The 27,753-nt window shown below is 43.9% G+C and overlaps 1 protein-coding gene across 1 annotated transcript in view; it reads right to left on the reverse strand.

The window, feature by feature from the left end:
• Positions 1 to 27,753, reverse strand: part of CACNA1A (calcium voltage-gated channel subunit alpha1 A) — a 1,120,700-nt gene that overhangs the window by 728,329 nt on the left and 364,618 nt on the right. Inside the window, exons 8-12 of the mRNA XM_078685323.1 lie at positions 26,623 to 26,738; positions 25,072 to 25,128; positions 19,233 to 19,328; positions 18,710 to 18,919; positions 3,400 to 3,512 (exon numbers count right to left, since the gene is read on the reverse strand). Of these exons, the coding sequence (XP_078541449.1) occupies positions 3,400 to 3,512; positions 18,710 to 18,919; positions 19,233 to 19,328; positions 25,072 to 25,128; positions 26,623 to 26,738 (592 nt within the window). The remainder of the gene's footprint in view (positions 1 to 3,399; positions 3,513 to 18,709; positions 18,920 to 19,232; positions 19,329 to 25,071; positions 25,129 to 26,622; positions 26,739 to 27,753) is intronic.

Here is a 27,753-nt window from a genome sequence, read left to right on the forward strand (position 1 = left end):
TGGTGACAACATTGACTTTTCAAAACTGATGTGCAGACCCAGGCAATATAACAGTTTTGCTGCTCTGTTGAAGTTCAACTGTGCCTGCTGAGCAGATTTTGCCTTGATCAACAACTCGTCCGATTAAGAGTAAATGTAGATCTTTTTCCTTCAGAGGTGAACAGCTACTAACTGCATGCACTTATAGTATGGTCTTGGACCTGCTTTCAGCCCAAAAGGTAGAACCTTGTATTGGCAATGGGTCTTGCCGATTATGAATCTGAGAAACATTTTGCATTTTGCAGCCACTGAAATCTGAAAATAGTCATAAATCCACAGAGCACATTCAGTGTCCTTTCAGAGACTGTAGGTAAATTTGATGCAAGATTACCATCATGTATTTCTCTTTTTTGATCCATTTGTTTGTTTGCCTTACATCTAATTATCTAATTAGGACCTTTTCTGGAGACCAAATATTATCTGCAATAGATGCCTTTTCCTCTTTGAGAAGAAGGAATGAGGTCTATTGAACTATGTTGGAACAGAGATTGTACTTCCACATCCAAAAGCGAGAGTTGGTATTTCAGTACTGATTTTGGAGAGCTTAATAGAGGAGGAACTTTCAACTGGAGAGCATCACCGGACTGGACTGTTTGTAGGACCAAACCATCTGCTCACAGTTGTTGTTTTCCACGCTATCAAAGTGAGTAACAGACATGAAGGAGTGGACCATTCACTGTTTTGACTGGGAGAGCAACTTTGTGTATGAGCGCAGGTGTTGCTGGCCTCTTCCTCTACCATTTTTGTGCTGGTGTTGAGACTGTTATTGTTGTTACTGTAGTTGAGCTTAGGAGTAAAAGGACCAATGTTGTAATAGAAATTTATGTCTCAGCTGATATCTCAAATCCATCTTTTTGTAATGAGACCAATAACTTTCTTTCCTTTTCTTCTCAGCCAATAGCTTTTAAGGTCTCTGACTTTTTTTCATATGCTCTATACCCTCATCTGTATGAGGAGTGAATTGGACTACTTCGGTAAAAGGTAAATTCATGATTTTTAAATGAGCCTCTGGCTGTAAAGATGTTAGTCTGAGCCTGGAGGCAGAACTCTGTGACTGCTAAATTAGCTGAGTCTACTACAGTGCTGACTGACTGGTTGGAGGCAGTCAGCCCCTCTTGGACATTTTCTAAAAAGGCCTGTCTCCTTTCCTTAGCAAGATCTTAAGCAGCAAGAGACTACTATAAGGTTCTGCCTAATCTTCCTAGCAAAGCTGATTCACAGACTTTTCTGCCAATAGCGTTTAACCTCTTATTCTCGCTCTCTGGTGTAACTCATGACTCGGGTGCAGAAGCATGTCTTTTTCTCACTGCAAACACTATGACTGAGTCAGGTTCAGGCTGTTGTCTAGGGTGGATTAGGCCTTGTTGAGAAGATTGCATTTCCACTAAAGTCTAGATTTTGCTAAGTTTACCATCGCTGTTCTCAAGTATTTTTCTTCTGACACTTGGCACCAATGGGAGAATAGGCTTCGGAGAGGCTCTGGGCAGTAACGTCTCCATGATAACAGAGACTACTCTTTGCAGAGCGTCCATTTCTTTTCTTTGTCCTATTATTAGTAAGTCTTGAAAAACTAGAATGTTATCAACCGTGGACATTCTTATGGGTGATTCAACAGGAGATGCTAGTATGTAAGAAGTAAAGGAGTCAGAGGAATGACCACTCAATGTTCAAGGAGAAAAAGATGGTTATTTTCTTCTTGTTTATCTCTCAGGACTAGCCCACAGCAGCTGTTGAGGAATTAGTAACATTGTTCTGTGGTCTGAATGGTCCAGGTGACATAGATGTGCTTGTAGGGACCATCAAAGGATTCAATGGGTGTACAGAGCACAGAGACACTATTGGAGCTGATGACATATGATGTCTTGGAGGAAGCGTCCAGATCTTTAGCTGGAATGATCATTCCTAAAACCTGTGAAGAGTTAGGAAGTTCATTAGGAAGAGCATTATGTGATGAAGTGGAAAAAACGAACGCTGAAGCATTTCTCAAATTTGATCTTCTTGACGCCGATCTCCTGAAAGGGATCTCAACGTCATTATCCCAGACATAATTTCCTTGATGGTAATCTGAGCTGTCTCATTGTCGAACGTCATGACGAAGGTGAAGACTTTGGTGTAGGAGCAGACATCAGTGGTGTTGGTGAAATCACATGAGTCTGCACCTGAGGCATCGACTTTGACGGTGCCGTTAAAGTCCTCAAGAGCGAGCATGTTGGAGCCGAAGGTTTCAATGATTGACATATGCTCTTGAAGTGGCAGGAGTGTTTTGAGTGATAGTGATGATGTTTTCAATGTCCTTCTCTTTAAATCTCCGTCTGTGAGAGTCTTTCTCATGAAGGGGAATAGTCTTCCTCTCTTCCTGCACTCTGAAGTCATCTAGTTTTCTTCTAAGGCAGGTCAGATCCCCTTTCTATTCTTAAGGTCTTATTTTGTTCTTTTTTAATAACATTTGCAGTCTTTCACTGAATGTGTGGCTAAACGCATATCACACAGGTAGCATGAGGGTGTGAATCAGTCTTTTTTCTTCCTAATGAAGTACATTTTGTGAAAACAGATGGTATTTTCTTAGAAATATTCCCCATGAAAGATGACAAAAAGTTTTAGAAAATGGAGATGGATGTTGGAATTGTTAAATGAACAATATAAAACTTCGGTACCGAAGTAAACTTTGAAGAAAAACTGGGTAATGAACTCTTGAAGCGTTGTGAGATTCTTTTACGCACAAGCCAGAAACAATAACTGGCACTGTGAGGCAAAGTACCAGTACAGTGCCTGATGGGACAGGAACACTGCTGAACTCTTAAAGGAACAGGGGTATCTTGACTCTATGGCCTGGTAGGTGCTTTTTACCTGCATTTTTTCCTAACATAGAGGAAAGGAAAAAAGTTATTTGAGATACTCATGCACATATCTTCAGCTAGCAGCTGAAATTTGGTCTTAGGACCTTTTTTAAATTTGAATCTCTGAAAAAATTCTAGAAAAGCTGTACTGTGTTTATAATTCAAGAGGTGCCAACAGACTGTTCAACAATGAGGTGTCTACCTCCAACTACAGATGGACTTTAATATATGAAGGAAGTGTTCTGGGCTCCCAAGCATAGTCATGAATATTCTAACTACTACTGACTATCAGTGAGGCTCCTAAGATGCAGAACATCAGGAAGAATATGAAACTAGTAAAAGACATATTCCTACTGGTAGGAACAGCATCAGGAGGCTGTCAACTACTAGTGGGGAGAAGGTGATACCTGCATAACTGCATGGACCAACTAGCTAACCCCAACAAGAACATACTCCACACACATAATATCTTCAACTCAATCAAACATATACCGTCAGCTTCTCAATGAGAGTAGGCACTTACTGCACAGTCGAAGCAGTTGAATGAAGAGTGAAAGTAAGGCCTCGATCCCAGCCCATATATTTTTATAAACATTTCGGACATAAAGAGTCCCAGGAAAATGAATTCTGCAAAGTCTGTAAGAGAGAGAGAAACAGAAGGGAGTTAAATCAAGAGAAATTAAGGCAGTTTCTTACTAAGACATACGTCTTAAATAGTTTAGGTAATATGCAGTGATTGTCTTTATATTCAGACATTGTCTTGCATCTCACAACAATTCTATATATAAAAACAATACCATACCACTCCCTGTAGAAAACCTAAGCCCCTTTATGCTTTACCCTGATGAGAGACGAGTAAGACTAAGAGGGGGGAATATCTGCTCTGAATGTGTACACAAGCAAAGAGGGAGAGCACCAACCCATAGCTACCTCCTCACTAACAGGGATATGCTTACTAAAGCCTTATTCTCGCTACCAAACTCTGATCGGATTCAAAGATGACCCTATCTTAATTAGTTTTAACTATACAAACAGCTGGACAGACAAAACCTGGGCAAAAAAGCCACATAGAAAAAGGGAGTGAAAAATATTATCTCTTGTTCTATGAGCTGCTGCAATTCTGTCTCTAAAAAGAGAAGCCCATGTTTGGTTTTACCATACTCTCTGTTCTACAACAGGAGTTCTGCATGGCTCTTTAGAGTTGGTGAACCTTGTTTTGGGCTTGGTGGTGCCTTTTAGTCTGGGGAAACTCTGTAATGAATATGTAGTGTTGTCTAAGCTGTACGAAACTCTAGAGTAGATCTCAAAGTGCTCTCTGTATGGGTGGAACACAATAATAGAGACTAAAGCACATTTTAAAGTAGGATACATTTACAAGGGGTTTTCACTCCAAGCTGGGAAAAATTTGATAATGTTTCTTCTATGCCATCTAACTAGGAGATACTCTAAAACTGGCCTTGTAATGTTCTCTGCACTGAAAGGCAACCCACAATATGTCAAGCAGCAATTTCTAAGCTTGTACAAAATGTTCCTTGGAACTTACAACTGAAATCGCAGAAAGCTTTGATTGCATATTATTGTGTAGCATTTACAGTGACCCATAAATTGGTGAATGTTTAGGTTAATCTTAAGAATGGTTAATTAGAAGAAGCTGTAAAATGAGCATAGTGGTGCTTACTGAGCTGGGCAAGGATTTTGGTTGGTTCAGCACTTTCTACACTGGTAAAAACATTAAAGCTAATTATTGTGGTGATTTTTCAGCTGTGAGAGATTGCATGGTGAGCATCCCAGTGCTTTCTGAACTTGAGAAAATCTGGGATTAGTTTCAGAGCACTTTGAATGGAGAGAAAACCAAACTGGTTCTTAAAGCATATCCAAATCAGGTGATCCCCAGGTTATACCCTGCAGAGCTCTCAGAACGAGAAAACATTCTGGTTGGGACTTTAGGAAAACACTGAATTAGGTGAACCCCTGATTGGGTTTCTCTGAACTGGCAAAACCTTTGTTGGGTCATAGCTTTCTGGTTTTGTAGAAGTCAAGTTTGGGTGTCACTGAGCTCTTTTAACGATAAGGAATATAACGTTATTTACTTGCAGCTACAGATCTTTGCCACTGGTATCATTCATCATTCACAGATTCCCATACTTGAATTATTCCTTTCTGTTTTACTCAGCAGAAATGTTCAATCAGCAAGGAAAGAATGCACACATTTATGATGATACTTTAATCACCTATCCTACTCATTGTTTGAGCAGCTGGGCAGCCAGAGATGAGGAAAGGCTATGAACTCTACTTCTCTAAAAGCCACCCTGGTTTAAATTAGTAAGAACAGTGTAAGTCGTTGGATTATTACTTGTGCAGGATGTGAGTCCTGTGCAAGTAACAATTCCACAATTGTCTCCTTACTGCGACCTAATACTCCACTGTAGCAATTGACTCTATCTCGGTAGCAAAGCAGAGCAGTGCAAGGGGAGGTGGGGTGCGTTAGTAATTTCCATTGGCTTACATGCAATACCAGCACTACAAGAAATCAGGTTATTGGTTGGGGGGGTGGATGCCCCACTTAGACAACAACCAATATCCTTATCAGGATTAACCACACAGAGTCACTAAATTAACCTGTGCTAAAACTTCTGGTAGCTTAGCACAAAGCAGTCAAGCTTAACTTAAAGGCAATGTGTAAAAAGTATTAATGCAGCATACAAACCGTAATAAAGTGAAAACATAACACAAGAAAAAACCCAAATCAATTCAGAATAGAGTAAATTTTAATAAATAAAGTGATACCAGAATGACAAAAAATCCAACCAGTAGAACCAGATATATTCACTTATAAAATTTTAAGTAAATATAGAGCCTAAAAGCACAAAGTGCCACTCACTGTCATCTGGTCAGCCTAGACTGGGGGACAGTCACAAGTTGAAGCTGAAGGTAATGGAGCACGAGCCAGATACAGGGACCCTGTTAGCCCAGCTAAAAAAGTTACCTTCTCAAAGTCCAGGGCAAAGTTTTCCGTTTGCAGTAGAGGAGGCTGCAAGAAGCAGGGATAGCAGCGCGGATGGTAGTTGCTGAGCCTGCAATCACAGACGACTGTCGGCGTAGTGCGAAGATCTGCTCTGGTGTCGCAGATGGTGTATGCTGGAGCTTCGGGTTGGCGGTCACCACCGGTTGTCGCTGTAGTGTGAAGCGCAGATCTTGCATTGCCGGTTGTAGCTGGTGGTCGCTGTAGTGCAATGAGTAAGGTTTACCAGAGCTTCGCAATGGCGGTCATCACATGCGGCAGAATCTTGGTGTGAACGAGTCTGTTTGTAGTCACACCAAACCAAAAACCTCAGGATTTCACCTTTCTTCACAGGAGGAGATCAACTGATACTAGCCAAGGATCCAGGACCTGGGGAAGCAACTTTGAAGTTCAGGAACTCACTCCAACAGAGGCCATCAGGGACCTGGAAGGTTTAGTTGCATGTCCAGTGCAGCAGGTCAGCTGGGCTGTTGTCAGGAGTCATCTGGAGCTTTTTGTGTCCCTGTAGCTTAGACAGGAGATCAGCCAACTGACCCTTGGCGTGACTAAGGTACCCTGGGATGAAGGGAGGAGGTCCAGCCTTCTTTTTTAGAATACAGGCCTCAAGCAGGTGGGCAGCCCTCTGGGGGTCAAGGCAGTCCTCAAGCAGCAGGGCAGTCCTCTGGTAGCAACAGTGCAGTCCTCTGGGGAACACGGCATACCTTATTCTGTAACATCCAAAGGTCCAGGAGAGTACTAATGATTGCCTCTGGAGGTCCAACATTTACACCTGGTGCCAGCCTTTGAAGTGGGGGATACTAACCTCCACATCTGGTTCTGGAAAGTTCTTCCCTTGCCCTGTCAAGGCTCCAAGACGTCAGGGGTGACAAAAGACTATAGTCAGGTTCCTATGTGTGTACAGGAGGGAAAGCCCTTTGAAATGTAAGTGGCCGTGGGTACAGCATAACCCCCAAATATCCTGGCATGATGGCCCATCCTATCCACATCGAATCCCCTTTTGTGTCACTCTCTGGAAGGAATACACTAACTCCAACAGCAGAGCCATTCACAGTCATGTGACCCAGGATGCAGGCAGAAGGCACAAATAGATAGGAGACGAAAATTCCAAATGTGAAATTTTCAGAATTGTGACTAAAACCTCCACTTTACCATTAAAAGAGGATTTTATATTACAATTCATTTGAGTGTAAAAACATATTTTTATCTTCTCCCAATGAAATGCCATCACTTATTAAATGTAATAAGGAACCCCCATGTTAGTAAATAGCAGAGATAGGCATAACAGCAGAGAAAAATGACTTTAGGAGTTTTCACTACCAGGACATGTGAAACTTAAACCCACATGTCCAACGTTTTTAATACAAAGCACCCTGCATTGTGAGCCATTAGGGCCTTCCTTAGGGGTGACCTATATGTATTAAAAATAAGGTTTGGGTCTGGCAAAGGTTTACTTTACCAGGTCGAAATGGGAGTTTAAAATGTAACTACAGGCTGCAGTGGCAGCCCTAATACACATTTTAAAAGGCTAGTTTAGTAGGTGGCACAATGAGTGTAGGAGGCCCACTAGTAACATTTTATTTCCAGGCCCTGGGCACATATAGTACCATTTACAAGGGACTTAAAAGTAAATTAAACGTGCCAATTAGGTGTAAGACAATTTTACCATATTTGAAGGAGAGAGCACAAGTACTTTAGCACTGGTTAGCAGTACTAAAGTGTACAGAGTCCAAAGGCCAACATAAATGAATGCAGCAAAACAGGAGGAGTGAAGGCAAAAGGCTTGGGGGAACACTACGCCAAGGATGTCAGGTCTAGCAAACACTCAATTAATGATTGCCCAGTCAGTGCTTTTTCTTTGTAAAAAGAAAAGTGCATTTAGTACAAACATACACCGAGTACTAAATATCAGGCAGATGGTAATACATTTGATGACATTACTGAATCAAATTTGACCCCTTGTGGGTCATGACTCCCATAATCACAATACCCCCACCTATACCAGGTGCAATATCACATTATGATAGGAGGTCATTTTAAATAAAGCATGCATATGGGCTTTTTCAGTGGATCAACACATAAAAATAAGGCAAACCTATTGGCTTTGTCAAGGGCTCACCATATCAATATGTAAAGCATGACTACAAGCTTTGTCAAAGGGCAGACACACAAGCTGCTGTTGCAAAATACTTAGGGACGATCCGGAAATAAGCTTGAAGATAGCCCCACAGCACTCAAGTCTGGAGATGCAGCCATTGGGGATATGATTCCAGGCAAACCCATGTGTGTGGAGAGCTGCTCAAACTACCCTCCTATTGGTCGTTTTGCTGTCCACGACATGAGGCAGATGGTAGCTGTCGGAGTTATCAAGGTGGTTGAGAAGAAGGCTGCCAGTGCTGGCAAAGCCACCAAGTCGGCCATCAAAGCCTCTGGCAAGAGGTAGCACCAGCCACAAACAGCTGCCCTAATGGCACTGGGTACCCAGAATGTTCTGGTCTCGGATCGCCACCTGAACTCTATGATCAGGGACTGGTTACTGAGCATTACGGTCCATCACAAGAGCCTTTGCAAAAAAGGAGGGCTGGACTTGGGGCTTGTTCTGATGTTCTAATATTTTGTGACTTATATTCTGGTTATTCCCCGTCTGTGATTTCTGAATCAAATATTGGCACAACTCCAAAAAAACACAACAACAAAAAACACAGGGATCAAAGTTTACAATAAAATGTAATTTCATAATCAAATTATCTCAGTGGTTGGTGTTTGTTCTGGCATCCTGGGCATGGCAAAAAAAGTTAAGCATTTTTTGTCATCTTCAACAAAGATTAGTGTGATATTAGCCCTGGTGATGTCCAGATTGTACCACGCCAACGCATTTTATGCAGGTTTGCCAAAATATCTCCTGAATAGACTTCAGGTCATAAAGAATGTGGCGGCACAACTGGCTCTGGGTTTGCGGGGACAGGAACAGTTGCGCAATTTGCACTGGGTTCCCATCGGAAAACTGTTTTTTTTTAAGTAGCATTTTTAATGCATAGTAACTCTGGGCGTAGTTCGCGTAGTAGCACTACGTGTAGCTACGCGAATTGCGTAGTGCACTGTGCAAAATATTGTTCGCACTGATTGCACAGTGCCGGATTCATGTCCGCACTGTGCAATCATTGCAAACCGCATCTTGCACAGTGCAAGTGGTCGTTTTCTGCCACTTGAGTATATTTCTACTCGAGTGGCAGCTTTCCCAACGAGGACTGGTAGTTTCTCATTGCTAGTGGTCGCGAGCATACACGACCACTCGCAATGAGAAACCTGACCTCCCCGCATTGAGAATCTCGTCAGGAGGTTTATTTTCCACGCTGCGATCGGCAACTTGATGTTGCTGATCGCGAACGAGGAAAAAGTCTCGCCTCGGATGTTATTTTGCTCGCTCGCGGTCACCAACTTGTCGTTGAACTCTATGATCAGGGACTGGTTACTGAGCATTACGGTCCATCACAAGAGCCTCCGCAAAAAAGGGGGCTGGACTTGGGGCTTGTTCTGAAGTTCTAATATTTTGTGACTTATATTCTGGTTATTCCCCGTCTGTGATTTCTGAATCAAATATTGGCACAACTCCAAAAAAACACAACAACAAAAAACACAGGGATCAAAGTTGACAATAAAATGTAATTTCATAATCAAATTATCTCAGCGGTTGGTGTTTGTTCTGGCATCCTGGGCATGGCAAAAAAGTTAAGCATTTTTTGTCATCTTCAACAAAGATTAGTGTGATATTAGCCCTGGTCATGTCCAGATTGTACTACGCCAACGCATTTTATGCAGGTTTGCCAAAATATCTCCTGAATAGACTTCAGGTCATAAAGAATGTGGCGGCACAACTGGCTCTGGGTTTGCGGGGACAGGAACATTTGCGCAATTTGCACTGGGTTCCCATCGGAAAACTGTTTTTTTTTAAGTAGCACTTTTAATGCATAGTAACCCTGGGCGTAGTTCGCGTAGTAGCACTACGCGTAGCTACGCGAACTGCGTAGTGCTCTGTGCAAAATATTGTTCGCACTGATTGCACAGTGCCGGATTCATGTCCGCACTGTGCAATCATTGCAAACCGCATCTTGCACAGTGCAAGCGGTCGTTTTCTGCCACTTGAGTATATTTCTACTCGAATGGCAGCTTTCTCAACGAGGACTGGTAGTTTCTCATTGCTAGTGGTCGCGAGCATACACGACCACTCGCAATGAGAAACCTGACCACCCCGCATTGAGAATCTTGTTAGGATGTTTATTTTCCACGCTGCGATCGGCAACTTGATGTTGCTGATCGCGAACGAGGAAAAAGTCTCGCCTCGGATGTTATTGTGCTCGCTCGCGGTCACCAACTTGTCGTTGAGCGTCGTGAGCAAGCAAAAAATGCCCGCTACGCTATGCTACGTGTTTTTGCACTGTGCCACGTGCAATTTGCGTTGTGCGTAGTTGCACAAACTACGCGAGCGTAGCGTAGTCCTACGCCCAGGGTTAATGCATAGGGTTCTCTATCATTCTGGACTGGCAATCTTTTGGCTAGGGTTGCCTTTTATAGCCCTGCTAGAGCTTTACGCTTATTTGGTAATCATTTGTCCAAGGTCCCTAAAGTCAGTCTGGCGACTGTGAGAGGTCGCTTTTTACCCTTCCTGGGCCCTGTGTCAAACAAAGGTTGAAGCCGGTTTTAAGTAAAAGCTTAAGATCTGGCTTTTTTCTCAGTAATCACCATAAGTATCTGCTTATTTCCACAGACCGTATAGTGCCAAGACACTCTTGAGTAGCCCTATGCTTCATAAATTACTTCACAATCACAGTCACAATATAAAAACAATACCCACAAGCTAGAAAGCACCACCATATTATTGGAATAATTAACCATATTTAACTGCAACCATTTATTAATAAAAGCATTCATAATGTTCATGTTCAAAAACATTAGTAGAGCACTTGTATTTAAAACAACTTTAAACTTTCGTTTATTACCTCGAAAACATAATCTAAACACAGGAAAAATCACTATTGATCCCTGAGCTGTAGAACAAATGTTCCAAAGCAGAGTATTTTTAAAACAACATAACACTTTCATGGGGGTCCGGTTTACCATAATCTCAGAAACTCAAGGTCACTAGGTAAAATCATTCGTGTGGGGGCTGCTACATCTCTTTAAGCCCCTCAAAATCTGTGGGCAAAACTTTGGTGGAGCCAGTGCCTATTTTGGAGCACCCTAAAAGGCAGAAAATATGCTTATTAGCCTCTTCAAAAGCATTATGGGGCGCTCCAGCAAGGGGTGGTGAATATTGTGTTAGAGGATCCTGCTGCTTTTTTGAGCCTGGGTCACGCAGCCTCATCACATGTTTTTTTCTTTCTTTTTTTGTAGATTTGGTCCACAGTCCTGCCCATGACACACACATGCTGGGGGGCTTTTTGGGTTGGGAGCACATGGGTGTGGGAGCCTGCGGTTCCCGCAGCCCAGCAGGCTTCCCATCGAGACATCAATCCTCCTGACTCCTTCTGGGGAGGAGCAGCTGACTTCATAGGCTCCTGTCTCATAGGTCGAGCAGCTTTTCGGGTTCAAGGCTATCTAACTATCCTGGCTGATGAGGGGTGAAACCCCGAAACCGGTCCTAGATGCTTGTTTCTGGTCCAGGGAGGACCTGGCTTAGGAGTTTGGGTTGGACTGTTCCCATGACGCACTGGGTCAAGACTGATTTCCATATGGCCAGGTCTAAACTGAGGTGACATGGTGAGCAAAAGAATGATGGATTTAAGCCAGATCTCTTGACTGGGGGTGAATGTTTTGATTTGGTCTGCATTCCGTCCATCAATTGTGTGTTTTTTACTTTCTTGCCCTAAGTGCGCCGGGTATGCCAGACCTGCGTCCCGGGCTCACTGTGCCACTGGATTCAAGTAATCCTGGCAGATGAGGGGTGAAACCCCGAAACTGGTCCTAGGATGCTTGTTTTTGGTCCAGGGAGGACCTGACTTGGCAGTTCGGGCTGGACTTTTCCCATAAGGCACAGGGTCAAGACTGATTTGCATATGGCCAAGTCTAAACTGGGGTGGCATGGTGAGCAAAAGAATGATGGATTTAACCCAGATATCTTGACTGGGGGTGAATGTTTTGATTTGTTCTGCATTCCATCCATCAGTTGTGTGTCTTTTGCTGTCTCTGGGGATAGGCTCCCCAAAGCAGAAATTAGTCAATCTTGCTGGCCCCTGTCCTTCAGGCTTCGAGATCCAGAGATGGAGTTCCGGGCCCCCACCCTTGTGCCTCAGCCTCGAAGGGCATTGGTTCCACGCTGGGCGATGGGGTTCCCAGTTGCCGAATGAGACTCTTGGAAGGGGGTCCCAAGCGTGCCCCTCTCCCCCAGATAAGTGTATATGTTGCTCGCACTGAACCCGGAGCATTCCCAACAAGCTCCTGGCTTCAGAAGGGACTTTTCAGGGAGCTAATTTCACTGGCTGCCTGCGTCAGCCTTCTCGTCTCCTGCCTGCCCTAGCTCTTTGGCATCCTGGCCATCTTGCAGGGCACCCAGGGGGGCAGTGGAGTCGTAGTGTTCCCCCAACTTGCCCTAAGGGGGCATAAGATCCTGGAAGGACCCATCTAACCCTGGGGGTCATCTGTAGACAAAGTCTTTAGTCCATCAGGGGCATCAAGTTTCTTCTTCTTCTAGCTGTCTATGATTCTGGTGTTGTCGCCGTCCAGAGTATTGCTCTCCATTTCTCCATTGTGCAAGGGTTTATTAATGTGGGTGGAAAGTTCTAGATGCCAGCTACCCTGGCCAATCGGGCTGAACACAACAGTAGTTTCAAATGTGCAGTCTGCCCACAGGTGCACAAGTGAGTGCCTACCTGTTTATGTGTAACCAGCCCAGTGCCCCTTACCCTAGCTGCGCTGCAGTGGCCTTATCCCAAAAGGTGGGCACTGGCAGTAAACATGCGCTGTTCACTTACCATGAAAGTACAGCGAGTGAGACTCAGGTAGGAAGACTGATCCACAGTAAAGGTCCAAAAAGCAGGTCATCAAAAGCAAAAACTCCTAGTGGATTGAATGGGGGAACGCATTTGCAACAAGCACTATATGTGAAATGTACTAGTAAGCGGCAGCTGGTTCGCATGTAAATCTCTGAAAGATACCACTGCCAGAATAGCAAAAGATAATAACTTGTAATCCTTGTTCCCCTCAATTGAAGTCATAGGCACACATTAGTCCCACTTCTACGGGATCCAGGAGCACGTTATAAGTGTAAGGCTTGAATAAAATGGACAAACATTATCCCCCTATAGGCTGCCCTGAATTTTGAGAGATTTGAAATACCAAGTACATGTCGTTTTCCTGGGGATGTGGTCTTTACAGTCAATTTTGTAATATTAGCTCCACTCACTGAATAGTGGCAGGTTCACTGATTATGATGCACTGGTATAAGACAAGTATCAAAACCTTGTCTATAAGAAACACTCCCTCCTAGAAGCCTTTCAGTTGGAGCACTAAAACCATATTCATTGCTGCCAGTAACAACATCAAGATGATTCTAGATGTGAGAGGCTCATCTGCCATCATTCTTCTAGATATATATGCAGCTTTTGAGATGGTTTATTGTGACATCCTCCTGGACAGCCTTGCTGGCCCATGTGTTTGTTCACAGCTGGTTTTCAAACCATCTACTGTGGGGATCCACAGAGCTCTTCCTTGATCCGTACACTTTATAATATTTATTTTGCTTCACTCAATGCTCTTATCTCATCCTATGGTGTCAGGTTGTACGCCTACACAGGTGATACTCAGATCATCCTAAGATTTCATGAGAACTTTTGTCTTTATAGGACCAGTTCAAAAGGTGTCTGTGTTCTGCAACAAGCTGGATGAACACTAGCTCGATTAGACTTTACACAGATAAGACTGAGGTCTTTATTTCGGCAACCTTTCCATCTGGACCTCAAATGGTGGCCTGACTATTCAGGTGTTTACCTTGTACCCGGTTCCAGCGTACATCATCTAGACATCTTTTCTGACAATGTCTCATTTGAGGCACATATCAAAAAGCTTAACTCAACAAACTTCTTTATGCTGAAGATTGTTAGAAAAATCATTGCCCAGTTCCTCTAGGAAACTCTTAGTCCAGACTTTTATCTCTAGGCTGGACTACAGCAACTCTCTTTTTGCAGAATTGCCGGCTCATCTTCTTCATAAACTACAACTCATACAGAATGCAGTTGTTTGCCTTATCTTAGGTCTTTGCGGAAGTACTTGTCATTCTGCCCATCTATCCCTTCTCCACTGGCTGCCTATATGCAAGTGATGTGTTGTCAAAGCCTTGTGCTTTCGTCACAAAGCCTTACAAATCCTGCCTTCTAATATTTATATGATCTCCCTCTTTTCTTCTTACATTCATCCAAGATCACTTCAATCCATCTTGCTACACTACTTCATTATTCCAAAATATATGATACTACATTGGAGGTCAGGCATTTATAGTGGTCACTGCCCAAGCCTGGGGCAATCTTACTGCAGCCATTCATGCTGAAAGAAACGTTTTGAAATTTCATGAATTGTTAAAAATGCATCTGTTTCTTCTGTAGATTCTGCCTCACACATATGGTACTCTAGAGCAAGCACAGCCTGTTTGGATAATTACACACTTTTTATACATGTTCAAATCATATCAAGCATGAAATCAACTTAAACACTATGTACTCATACCCCCTGAAAGGAAGACCAGGAAAATGCACATAGTCGTTTGTCAGATTTTTAGTAATGTTCCCCAAAGAAAGGGTAATTTCCTCCAGTCTTCCTCAAGCAGAAACATCCCTGCTAGGACATGACCTACATTTGTGTTCCCCTGGGTCTCCTGAGTGTGAGAGTATCAAACATGTGTGGGACACAGTTGACAAAAGCGATGCTACCTAATGTTTTTGAGGGGAGAGGTTTCTATGAGGGACAACTGCAGTATTATGGCCCGGGGTTGGCCAGCAACCTGGCATACCAATCTCAGACATTTCTGAAAACTAGAGACCCTGGGGAGGTCTGGGTAATGTTGCTTGCATGAATCCCAGCATGTCTCTTTACACAGCACACACAGCAAAGTTTAAAGAATGGGTATATAAATCACAATCGCCTCAATTTTATGTAACAGAACACTCCAGAACTTTGGCAAATGGTAAATGTACTACAGTTCCATATTCCCATACTATTCCTGATAATAAATATACTTGACATGTGTGGCTGGATTTACTGCATGGAACAGGAATATGACAAAACATTGACCATGTGCTGAGACAGGAATGTCCCCTGCATGGTATACAGGAGTACCCCTGTCCTGTGCGCCTGACCGCATGTGAAACTGGTATCCTGACTTTATGTTTTGCTCTGCAACCCCACTAATTTAGCATGTGTGCAGAGGCCTAGGCTTGTCCATGATAATGTGAGGTCCAGATCATGTTCTGTGATCAGTAGGGCACCATTTACTGTCTAGATCCTGGATTGACATGAAGAGGTGCATGTAGCGTACCATGTTTTGTAAATTATTAGCCGTGATCAGACATTTTTCTCTATGTCAAAACAAAGCGTGATTACCAATCCCACTTGTGAGACGTTCAACCATTTTAGTGTGAATCTCAGACCTTTTCCTTGACATTACGTTGCATGGTGTTTATAAGTGCAGTGGAAGAGTAGCAGTTGCGTAGTAGTATGACTATGGCTCTCATTATGAGTGGTCCATTAAATCGCATGGATCGCAATAACATGCGGTGAGGTGTTTATTGCACCTGGTAATTAACAGGTGTAATAATGATCATACCATTTTGGCAGGTAAAACCTGCTGGATTTTAACAAGGGGAAAAGACCTGGTTTTCACTGGACATGCAGATTTTGGTGCACTAAACACTAAAATCTGCATGCTATTCCTCAAAAACTCAGACTATGCAATTATTATAGCAGCCAATAAAGTCAGAACACATTAGTGTTGGATTTTATCCATGAGATACCATGCATTAAATATCATATCAAAATGCTGGGCCACTCATAATGAGGGCCTTAGTGTACGGTGAGAGTTTAAGTGTTGGGACCCGTGGGATTCATCCTGAAAGGTCCCTGGTTTAGTATGGCATGTTATAGAGGGTGGATACAGCTCCCCCAAAGAGAAGATTATCTATTGCATTTCTGTTGCTGGTGGGTGGACACCCAGATACAGAAGTGAGAGAGGATGGAGACTGGGCTACCCTCAGAAATTCAATGGAGTACTTGTTAAAAAAGAGGTGTTGATATTTACTTCCTGAGCACTGTCCTGTAGTAGATAGTAGGGGTGAGGTGTGGGCCTCCAGTCTCTGATTTAGAGATCAGAACATTTCAAGGCCAGGTCTGTCCTTTTGTCTGTCCCTCATTACTGCTTCAGGATGGGTCAGTCCACAACAAGATATTAACCAGAAAGTGGGAATTGCAAGGGTAGGGATTATTATAAAGCAAAGTTCCTTCCAATACCCATCTCCTGGATCATTTCCTCTGTTGATGGAGTGGGAGCGATGGTAGGAGGGTAGTGATGAAGACCAGACTGTTCCTTCCACCCTATCTCCCACTTTCATCCCTACCTCCACAGTAAATGAGTGGGGTCAGTAGGCTTGGCAAGGCACAAGCTGGAAGCAGTGATATTTGACTTTACCCCTCCCATAGCACTGGTCACTAGCATGATCCTGGGCAAGGACCTGCGAGGGATTAGGACTTCCTTCTCATATATGTATGACACCGCATGTGATGTCACATGCACTGGGTTGCTTCATTTGTGAGTGGACATTTATTCAATGATTTTGTCTGTCTTTGGCAGGCAGGTGTGGCTTTTGAGAAGCTTTGATATTACTGGAATCAAAAAGAGTAGTAGACCAGACTGGAGCTGTGTGTTAAAAATGTGATAGCTTGGTGCAGCTAATCAGTCTGTTATCAAACAGGTTTGGCCATCCTACTCTATGGTGAGTGGTTGCCTGTGTTGATCTCCAGACAGCTGTTGTGAGGTTACCCAAGGCATAAGTCTCAATGACGGGGTGGTCGGCAATGATATGGGTGTCTACTATGTTAGCGCACACCAATAAAGGAGGTAATCAATCATAAGGCAGTCGCCAACAAGAATGATCTCCCTGATGATGGATTAGCTAATGAGTGTGTTGGTGAACCCATTGTGATTTATTTTCAGTAGTCTGTGATTGTTTAAGTGGCAAAGTGAGTTTTATAGGCTAGCTAGAAGCGACAGGCATTTTTTGCAGAATATCCAAAGAGCAGGCACAGATCAGCTTGTCCTGTTATGTCCTCACAGTCTCTCATCGCCATGTCCATTTCTGCTCTTATTAAAAGTTGTAGGAGGAAAAGGCACCCTATGAACTAATTCCACATATTAGGAATGGGTCTCTTTGAGGTTTAGCGTTTACCCTCAAAGAACTGCAGCCATACTTTCTATGGCTCTCAAAGTTTTACTACAATGTTTTGCAGATGCCAAAGTCTTTTGATAGGCGATGAGGGTGAAGGAAGAAAATGCAGTAAATAGACTACACATAATGGTCACATCATCTTCATGGCCCCATAAGTGTATGAAAGGGTTTAAAAAGGATATTTTTTTAGTTTTACTGGAAGTTTTAGAAACGTTAAAGATAAAAAGAATAAAAACTAAGGGGCATATTATCAAGGGGGGCGATATGGAATTATCGCCGCTTTAGCTTTGGGGCCCGATTTTCATGTCAGCGATATTTATCACTAATGACATGCAAAGTAGGCGTACCCAACCTGTTAGCGACTGAAAGCAGTCGCTATTATCGCTATCACCTATTACCAACACAGGCGTAGCGATGGAAATATTCGCGCTAAGCGCGAATATCTCCAAAAACTAACGCCTGCTCAGACCAGTTCTTAGCCATTATATCCAATGGGAGGTGGATATAATGGCTAAGACCCTGTTAGCGATAATGCGTGAATATCGCTGTATCCTCAGCGATATTCACGGATTTTGCCGCTATCGCCGGGAATTTTATCGCTTTTGAGATAAACGTTGCTAATAGCACGTTATCTCAGCGATAAAATCTGGTGATGCGCGGCAATAAAAAAATTGCTGCTAAGCCTACTTAGCGATAAATATCGCTATTTGTTGATAATATGCCCCCAATTACGCAGTGACTGGGCACAGGGAGGCTGCCTCGAAGTGCTGGTGGCGTCTGAGCATGGGGTGTTGACTACAAGGTGTGCTGTAAATGCCTCATTTATGTTTGGGCAGTAAAGGGGCATCTAACTAACACTGATGAATGCACCCTCTGCACAACTCTTGTATTCCATCCTCATTTAGAATGCGGGTATGACAGAAATGGCGTTAGAAGGCCCACTCATATTAAGATGAGCCGTCCAACAGCATGTTCACTAATTTTTTCCTGTCTTGCTCCACCACATATTGCATGACCTCAATGGGCAGAAAAATGTTCAAAATGTCCACCATAGTTTGGAATCAACTCACAGGGAGTCGATAATACTACTTTTTTCGTTTTTTTAAAACTTCCACTGCCATGCCCTCAAGAAAAAGGTTCAGTGAAAAAACCCACTTGATACCGTGGGTAGCATTAAATATTGCCAATTGGCTTTGATTGTTATTTAGCAGTCAGGCCGTCAAACAGTAAAGGACCCCTAGGGTTGGTAGACACTGTTCAAGGTGCGTAGTTTTGGTTTAGTAATAAATTACATTGTAACTCATAATATGATTTCCTAATTCATACCACCATTAGTAATATGAGCTGGTGTTTTAAAAGACCCTGAAAGCAAGAAAAGTAGGACTTACAGAGGAAGTCGGATAGCCAGTCTGGCTGGCCATAGTGGACAATGGCGACACACAAGGTGTTGAGTGCGACAAGGCTGAGGACTGTCCAGTAGAATGCCTGAGTTTTCACCATGCGGCGGATGTAGAAACGCAGCCTTCGCTCCCTTTTGTGAAAATATGAGGCGTTCTCCATCTTGGCACTTTTGATGCTGGCGCGTGCAAAGGGAGAGCCTGCCAAGAGACACAAGAGAGACATTAGGGTAATCCCAGTCATGGAAATCAAAGAGAACAAGTGTATGAGCCAAAAACTCAATTAACAGAAGCACCCGCACATCAAGGGCCTGGATTATTTATTAGGCTTTCTGCAGTTGCAGAATGGCTATGAAATGAAGTCCCAGCATTTTGCCACAGAGGTGGAGCGTGTGGGTGTATGTGTGTATTACATCTATAATCCAACGTTAGGATGTCGCAATTAGAGCAACTCATATGGTGTAGTAAGTGAGAGAGAAGCGGTGCTCCTCTATGGATGCAGAGAACCTCTTACCCACAGATGAGATGTCAGCCAGCGGATCTTCTGTGTCCTCCGCGTTAAGCAGGTCCGTCTTACTCCTCTTGATGGTTCCCCTCCTCAGTGCTCCAACAACAGAAGTACAAGGAGAGAAACGTACGGTTATTCTTGGCTGCCAACTGTGTTTTTGGGCTATGTCTCTATGAGGTTCCACTAGGTTCTTCCAAAACAAGGTTTGGACTGGAGTGATTCTACAGCTGCTTGTCAATGCTAGATCTGTCCAATTCCCCAAAGGTCACCAGGCATGCACCATGGTTCGGACATGCAACATTCTACAAGCAGGAACACTTACATCATTACTGCTAGTGGTGTTCTTACAAATGGTTCCCATGCAGCATTGCACAGCACATTTGTACTCTTCCTCAAAGTCTGGTCTCATGGAGCAATCATTAGACAGCAGGTTTCGATCATGGGTGGGATCCAAAAACATCCCTCATTCCTCATACAGTGCTCAAGCCACATGATCTACAGTCAGTGCTTCTATACCATTATCCACCCACAGTACTATAGAAATATCCCTTAGAACGGACCGGGTCTTCAGCATTATACTGTCTGTGGGAGAGCTGCTCCATCAAATGGGAAGGCACAAATGTGACTTGCTAAACCAAAGGATGCAAGGCTGTTGGGTAGTTTTATAAATGAGCATGTTTATGAACTAGATTGAATAGAGGTAATCCAGATCTCCCGGCCAAAAAGTCAGCAATAGGAAAATGCCCATTGAGCATGGAGTGATAACACCTTGGAAGTTGGTAGCCAGTCAATAAGACAAAAGTAAGTTATCTGTAGTTCCAGTTTTTGATCGTTGGTGATCTCAGTATTAATAACCGCAAGAAACATTTTTAGAAACCTGACAAGATTTGAAGATTTTTTTTAAACAAAACTTTCTAAATATACAATATGCATTATAACCATCATATTATAAATAAAACAGGAGGTAGGGTTAACTTGGAATGTAAGCCGATGAGCTCTTTGCTTTGGGGCTGATTGCACTGCTCCCTAGACCCACCTTCCATGGGTTCAGAGGTCAGACTTGGATAGATGCTGGCTTTCCCATTCTGTTCAGCAATTGTGGTGAATTAAGATGACAGCGGGGGTACTAACTCTAGGAGCCACAGTGAAGATAGGGATGCTAAATGCAGCTGGCGGCTCACCTGCTGGATATGGTTCAGGTGAAGCTGCCAATCAACCCATTATTCTTCCAGGACTTCCACATAGATCTGCCATAACCTTGCAGCTAAATTAAGAGTAAGCAACACTGGCAAGGTGCATTGCTGCCTATTGTGACTGCCATTGTGTTTTCAGAAACGTTGTCTAAACTTTGACTGCCTCTTCTATGGTGGAAGATGGATGACTGCTGGCAATATGACCCTAATGGGGCCACTGCTTGCGTGGCAGAGACACCGTTCGCAGAGGTCACAGAGGACACACTGGTGATGCCTCCCAGGTGAGGTCAATCGTTTGGGACTGAGTCTTCCAGAAGTTAACTGTTGGGGGAATGGACGGACCCTAGTCTAGGCAGAAATAATTAGGATTAGTAACATGATGGAGGCAGACAAGAGGTGGGCTCACTGTCTGGGACTGTTGCTCAGTGGGAGTTCCCCCCACCTGGATTACCCTCGAACTGCCTCAAGCGGATTCCACAAAAACATTACCCGAGTATGTCCAGGGGCTAAATCACCTAACAATTAATACACCAAGGTCATACACAAATGCAAACAGGGAGGAAGCCATTAAACGTTGACAAAGAGGTTACCGCCAACGCTGTTCAATCAGTGTGGCATGAGCTTTGCAGCCAACATCTCCAGTTTGATCACTTTGCTTCCTCCTCCCAGAGCGGTACAAAAGGGGGTGGTGATGGACGGAGCATCAGAACCAATCAAACACTCACACCCAGTCAAAAGATCTGGGTTTGATCCATCACCGTTCTTTAGCCCACTCTGCCACCCCAGTTCAGGCACAGGGTCAGACTGATTTGCATATAGCCATGTCTGAACTGGGGTGGCAGAGTGGGCTAAAGAACGGTGATGGATTAAACCCAGATCTTTTGACTGGGTGTGAGTGTTTGATTGGTTCAGATGCTCCGTCCATCACCACCCCCTTTTGTACCGCTTTTGGCCGCCATAAGTGTGGCAGGGTTTGCTCAGACGTGAGTCCCTTGCTCACTTTGCCACTGGATTCAAGCGAGCCAGGCTGAAGAAGGCTGTAATGCCAGAAACCGGTCCTCGGAAGCTTGTTTCCGGTCCAGGGAAGGCATGGCTTGGCAGTTCGGGCTGGACTGTTCCCATGAGGCACAGGGTCAGACTGATTTGCATATAGCCATGTCTGAACTGGGGTGGCAGAGTGGGATAAAGAACGGTGATGGGTTAAACCCAGATCTTTTGACTGGGTGTGAGTGTTTGATTGGTTCAGATGCTCCGTCCATCACCACCCCCTTTTGTACCGCTTTTGGCCGGCATAAGTGTGGCAGGGTTTGCTCAGACGTGAGTCCCTTGCTCACTTTGCCACTGGATTCAAGCGAGCCGGGCTGAAGAAGGCTGTAATGCCAGAAACCGGTCCTCGGAAGCTTGTTTCCGGTCCAGGGAAAGCATGGCTTGGCAGTTCGGGTTGGACTGTTCCCATGAGGCACAGGGTCAGACTGATTTGCATATAGCCATGCCTGAACTGGGGTGGCAGAGTGGGCTAAAGAACGGCGATGGATTAAACCCATATCTTTTGACTGGGTGTGAGTGTTTGATTGGTTCAGATGCTCCGTCCATCACCACCCCCTTTTGTACCGCTTTTGGCCGCCATAAGTGTGGCAGGGTTTGCTCAGACGTGAGTCCCTTGCTCACTTTGCCACTGGATTCAAGCGAGCCGGGCTGAAGAAGGCTGTAATGTCAGAAACCGGTCCTCGGAAGCTTGTTTCCGGTCCAGGGAAGGTATGGCTTGGCAGTTCGGGCTGGACTGTTCCCATGAGGCACAGGGTCAGACTGATTTGCATATAGCCATGTCTGAACTGGGGTGGCAGAGTGGGCTAAAGAACGGTGATGGATTAAACCCAGATTCTTTGACTGGGTGTGAGTGTTTGATTGGTTCAGATGCTCCGTCCATCACCACCCCCTTTTGTACCGCTTTTGGCCGCCATAAGTGTGGCAGGGTTTGCTCAGATGTGAGTCCCTTGCTCACTTTCCACTGGATTCAAGCGAGCCGGGCTGAAGAAGGCTGTAATGCCAGAAACCGGTCCTCGGAAGCTTGTTTCCGGTCCAGGGAAGGCGTGGCTTGGCAGTTCGGGCTGGACTGTTCCCATGAGGCACAGGGTCAGACTGATTTGCATATAGCCATGTCTGAACTGGGGTGGCAGAGTGGGCTAAAGAACGGTGATGGATTAAACCCAGATCTTTTGACTGGGTGTGAGTGTTTGATTGGTTCAGATGCTCCGTCCATCACCACCCCCTTTTGTACCTCCTCCTCCCAGAGTCACACATGCGCCCGAAAAGATGTGTGTCCTAGACTATCATTAGCGCACTCTTTTTCCAAAACAAATCGAGATAAGATGGGCACTCCCACTGGAGGACATGGCTGCGGTACCTCATGGCCTTCCTCTTATCAGTAATCCTCTGCAACGCATAAGGAAGCTGATAGCAGTGGGATATAAGGGCCTAGGGCCTCCTTTAAATACCCCGAACAAACCCCATAACTTCAGTCATGAAAAGTGTGCCAGAGAAGCGCAGAACTCTAATTCAATGTCTTGAATCTTGAAGAGCCCGTACAGAGAGTAATTGAGGCTTGAGTTGTGTTGTGACCACTAGCAATCATCATTAGAGTAAACTGAGAGATAAGAGGGACGGGCCCGGCGCCAACAGCATTAGATTTCAGGGTACGGTGTAGGCATGTGGAAGAGGTCCCATTGGGCCCTACATCGAGGAGTTGATACTCTAACTGTAGAGAACTGGAATACCTGGTTGTGGGCATAACTCACTGGTCAACAGATTAGTCTAACCAACTGGGGCAGATATTGTCTTTCAAAATGTTCCAAGTTCTCGTTAGAATTATTGCAGAAGTATTACATGTTGGAGCTCTCATGAGGAATAATTAGATCAAATTGTTGACCTCTGGAAATACTACTATATGCTGTTCTTCAAGAACTATTATAAGAAATGAAAGTTATTTTCACAAACACATGAAGATGTGTAACAATATGACTTTATGCACAGCCATTTCTAATTCTTAATCTTAGGCAGACAAGCTCTGCAGACGTCAGCCTGGATCTATACCAATATCTGAGAAGATATTCTGACAAACAAGGGTCGGATTTGAACAGGATATAAAGTAGTGGACTTGCCGGAAAGGCAAGAACAGCCGGTGTTTTGACATAAGTATTTGATCTGCGTGCTGACAAAAACAAAAAAAAAGGTTTTCTTGAAGTCAGAGGCAATTAAGACCATGGCTACTGACATGGCCTGGCTGGAGTCCAGCCAAGAGGGAAAGATGCTGGCTGGAGGGTTCAGGTAGCTGCTCTCGCAAGGCCTTCTAAGCCACCAAACACATCTTGTGAGTGTGTGCCATACTTGAGCTTCTTAACTCGCAAATGAGGCACTGAGAAACAGGTAGATCTACAGTGTGCACTATATAAGGGGGAACATCCTTTACAACGCAATTTTTACAACGAAGTACCTTTACGACGCAACCATTACAACACAACTTTTACAAAGAATTGCGCTGGGGGCGCTCTAGGATAGGGAATAGTTTCCAAAACCTTCCCTACTATCCACAGGGACTGGAGTTGGAATAGTAAATTAAACTATTCACTATCCAGCGCCCCCCAACGCAAGTCGTTGTAACGACTTGCGTTGTAAAACTTGCGTCGTAAAGGCATGCGTTGTAACGTCATACATCCCTATATAAGAGACCAAAGAAAGGCGCTTTTCAGGGACCTTGATCTTCGACATAGGAGGGTGAACCACCTCATTGAAGCCTGCCAATGCCTTGGATCATTTGTTATTCAAAGAGCCAGTGGAAGGCAGCATACGCCCTCTCAATGCGAAAAGAACTCATTAAGAACATTAGTAGACAAAGTATAAAAGAGTGCAAGCAGGAGAGATTGCGCCAGGATGCATCTAGTGCAAACTAGTTGTATAGCTGGCCTATAGGTTAACAAATAGCGAACAATAAACTATATCCTGTCACCAGCGCAAAAATCTGATACATGAGCGAAGAATTGCTTTTACAGAAAACAAGTAATATAGAAATTGTGCATGAGTAGTAGTTGAAAGAAATAGGCATGGAGGACGGGCAAAGCCAGATTGTTCTCCCCCTTAATGCTTAACTAGATGCTGGATCTTGCCTGACGTGGCTTGTCTCGCCCGGTTCTAAAGGGAATAAAGGAGACTTGGCTGAGACGGTGCCATCTCCTGAGGAAGAGCACAAAGCTTCTTGGTTGCAGAAAGTCAAGAAGGGTTGCTTTTGTAAAGTATATGCCAGCACCGGACTCAAGTTCATGAGCGATATTACGCTCAATAGCAATGCAAAGTGGATAAACAACCTCTGCATCGACATGCAGCTGAGCTTCATGCTTTGCGTGGACCTTGATGGATGTCTTTTTCAGCACCATGAACATGTCTGGTCTTATCTGGAACCATAATGCATGCAAACATTACCTTGGCAAACACATGCTAGGAAAAGGATTCCATGCGGCCCTACAAAGTACATTTAGCCAGAGCTTATGCAACACATCACTTTTTTAGAGATGGACCGCCACTACCTCACAGGAAATTCCATGAATAACTCCTAATGGGGTAGACATGCTAATCACTCTCGGAAAGTATAAAAGAATTACCATCAAAAGGATGTCGAGGATCACCATCTGTGTCGTCTTCTGCTAGAATCACCTCCTCTGTGGAGAAATTACCATCATGATTTTAACTATGTGCAAGCTTCACCCACATTCCAACTTCCAATAAATCTGGAATTCCACAGTAGTCTAAACTGATAACATACACACTGATGTCTTTGGACTTGATAACCCCCTTCTTTCAGCTGATGACTGAACATTGAAATTCTCCCAGTAAAGAAAAATGAGCATAGACCTCTTGCCCGCTGATAACTGAATATAGATCTCCTCCCAGTTCACAAATGAACACAGATTACTTTACAGCTGATAACTCAACATAGATCTCTTCCCAGCTGATATCCGAAAACTGACCTTTTACTACCCGATTACTGCACATAGTCTTTCTCCCAGCTAACTGAACGTAATCATTTTCCCATGTGTTAACGCAGAATAGACAACCTTAAAGCTAATAACGCAACACATACCTCATCTGAGCTCATAACTGAACCCAGACCTCCTCTAAGTTGTTAAATTAATCTAAGGCCCAATTCACCAAAGTAGTTAGGGCTGAAACATACATTTATGGCAAAAAATACCTAAATTACGTATTTCCATGTATTCACAAAAGGAGTCCGGGAAGGTAAAAATGATTTACTAACGCAGATTTCTCTAGCACAAGCAAATCATGCGTAAGGTGTAGGAATTGGGTATTACAAGGTGTAGTTTCCCTTGCAGTTTTGTGAACGCTCACAAATTAGCATATTTGTGGGGATTCACAAACTGAAATCTGACCTTTCCTTACCTGTTCTCCTTACTTAATGGAAAGGAGTAAATGATCACTGCCAAATTAGCTGGGGCGTAGTGGAAGGTTTTCTCAACTGGGAAAAGTGTTTTCCCCAAAGATAAAAAAAATAGTGTTAAAAAATAAATGCGCTAAAACACATGAGGCTCAACTTCCCACTGTGCGTAATTGTACACGGTATACAGCTCTGCACAGGGGAATGTGCGGCCTTAAAACAGTCACAAGACAGGTGCACTACTACACTACTGTGACGCATGTGGTTTCCAGACGCACTACTACACATATTTAGTCAGCAGCAAAAAAGTGTAAAATTACGCTGAGGTCTTCGAATCATAGACATACACCTTACTTTTAAACTTTTCTTTGTGAATTTGACCCATAGACAATGTCTCAACCACTATGAACGTAGACCTCCTTCCAAGTCTTAAGCACCCCCCCCCCTCCTAGCTCATGAATAAGTACACACTTTCCAGCTTAGGACTGACCATTCTCCAAGGTGATAATCGAAAAAAAAAAGATCCCTTGCATGCTGACCATTAATAAACACAGCCATACTTTCTCATTTTACTTGGCCTGATGATGTTCCTACATTGATCGCATTATACTCGTGGAACATTCATCTCAATGCCGTTTCTGGTAGCATTGTGACAGAATGCAGTTTCCTCCATCCATCACACAGTTGTACATTTCCCGATCCCAAAACACCGTCTCTTGACCCATGCCATCGGATCTCCCCGGGATGATAATATTCCCACCTGCTTTTGAAATCCACTCCATGTATCCGTTCAGCTCTCTCTCGATCTGCTGCTGCCGTCTCAGCTTCAGGAAAGCTCTGCGGTTTTCCACCCTCTCCCTCTCTTTGGCAAACTCCCTGTAAAATATTGGATGCATGAAGGAAGGAGTCTAAAGAGGTGGCCTGTTCGTACAATGAGTGTGACCTAGTATGTTTCCCACATAGAAATCGCTATACCGTAAATGTGGCGTGTAGCTACGTTGAATGTGTGCAAGCATGCAATTATAGTTATTTCAGTATTAAACTTAGGTTTAAGAGCTCAGAGGTACCATGGGCACACAAGGAGCAATTGATTTTTTGTTGATTAATTGTGAAAAATATTGTCTATAGGAGGGCCCCAACAAAATAACATTACACAAGAGGGTGTGCTGGTGCAGCAACTCTGATCTGTGATATCCACTGTATTTCTCGATTTGCAGAGAGCGGAGGCCACACCTAAGACAGCACGCCTTGCATGTGCCATAAAGCCATTTTTGCACATAGTAATTTCTGGGGAACCAGGACCGTCACTGTCCTGTCCTCTCAAGAAACAGCAGCTGAAAAGAATGCTTTCTATTATGTCGGTTGGTTTTTGGACGTATACTGAAAGGAACTCTTGTACAACAGTTGTTATCCATCACTTGTTCTTTTGCACCCCTGACACAACCCATCCTACCCATGGACTCCATGGAATGTCAAGGCAGTGTCAGGAACAAAAAGAAAACAGTGCTCTAAGAGCCTTTAATTAGTCCGAGCCTACCCGACAGCCCAAGCCATTATATTGCAAAAGACCTATCGTGAACTTACCAAGAACTTACAGTGGGCTTACAGCCCGCCCATTGCTTACTATTCGCCGGCTTTATTACCACTCTCACTTGCTTGCTTCTTGGTCCACCGCTTTCCTTGTCCCAACTTGTCCATCTTGTGTTTGTCCCTCACCTGAATCACAGAGTCTTTACTATTCTCTTGACTAGCTGATTTGTGTCCTTCCACTGCTCACTTTTTGTGAGCAATTTTTTTCTTTTTCATTAAGGATTCGATCAGAGTGTAAGTCTTTCCTACTTTATCCCTCATGTATTTCTCTTCCTCCGCTCCTGTGAAATACTCGTCCCCC

This window comes from Lissotriton helveticus, chromosome 1_1, assembly GCF_964261635.1.
Source record: "Lissotriton helveticus chromosome 1_1, aLisHel1.1, whole genome shotgun sequence".
In the NCBI taxonomy this organism is placed as follows: domain Eukaryota; kingdom Metazoa; phylum Chordata; class Amphibia; order Caudata; family Salamandridae; genus Lissotriton; species Lissotriton helveticus.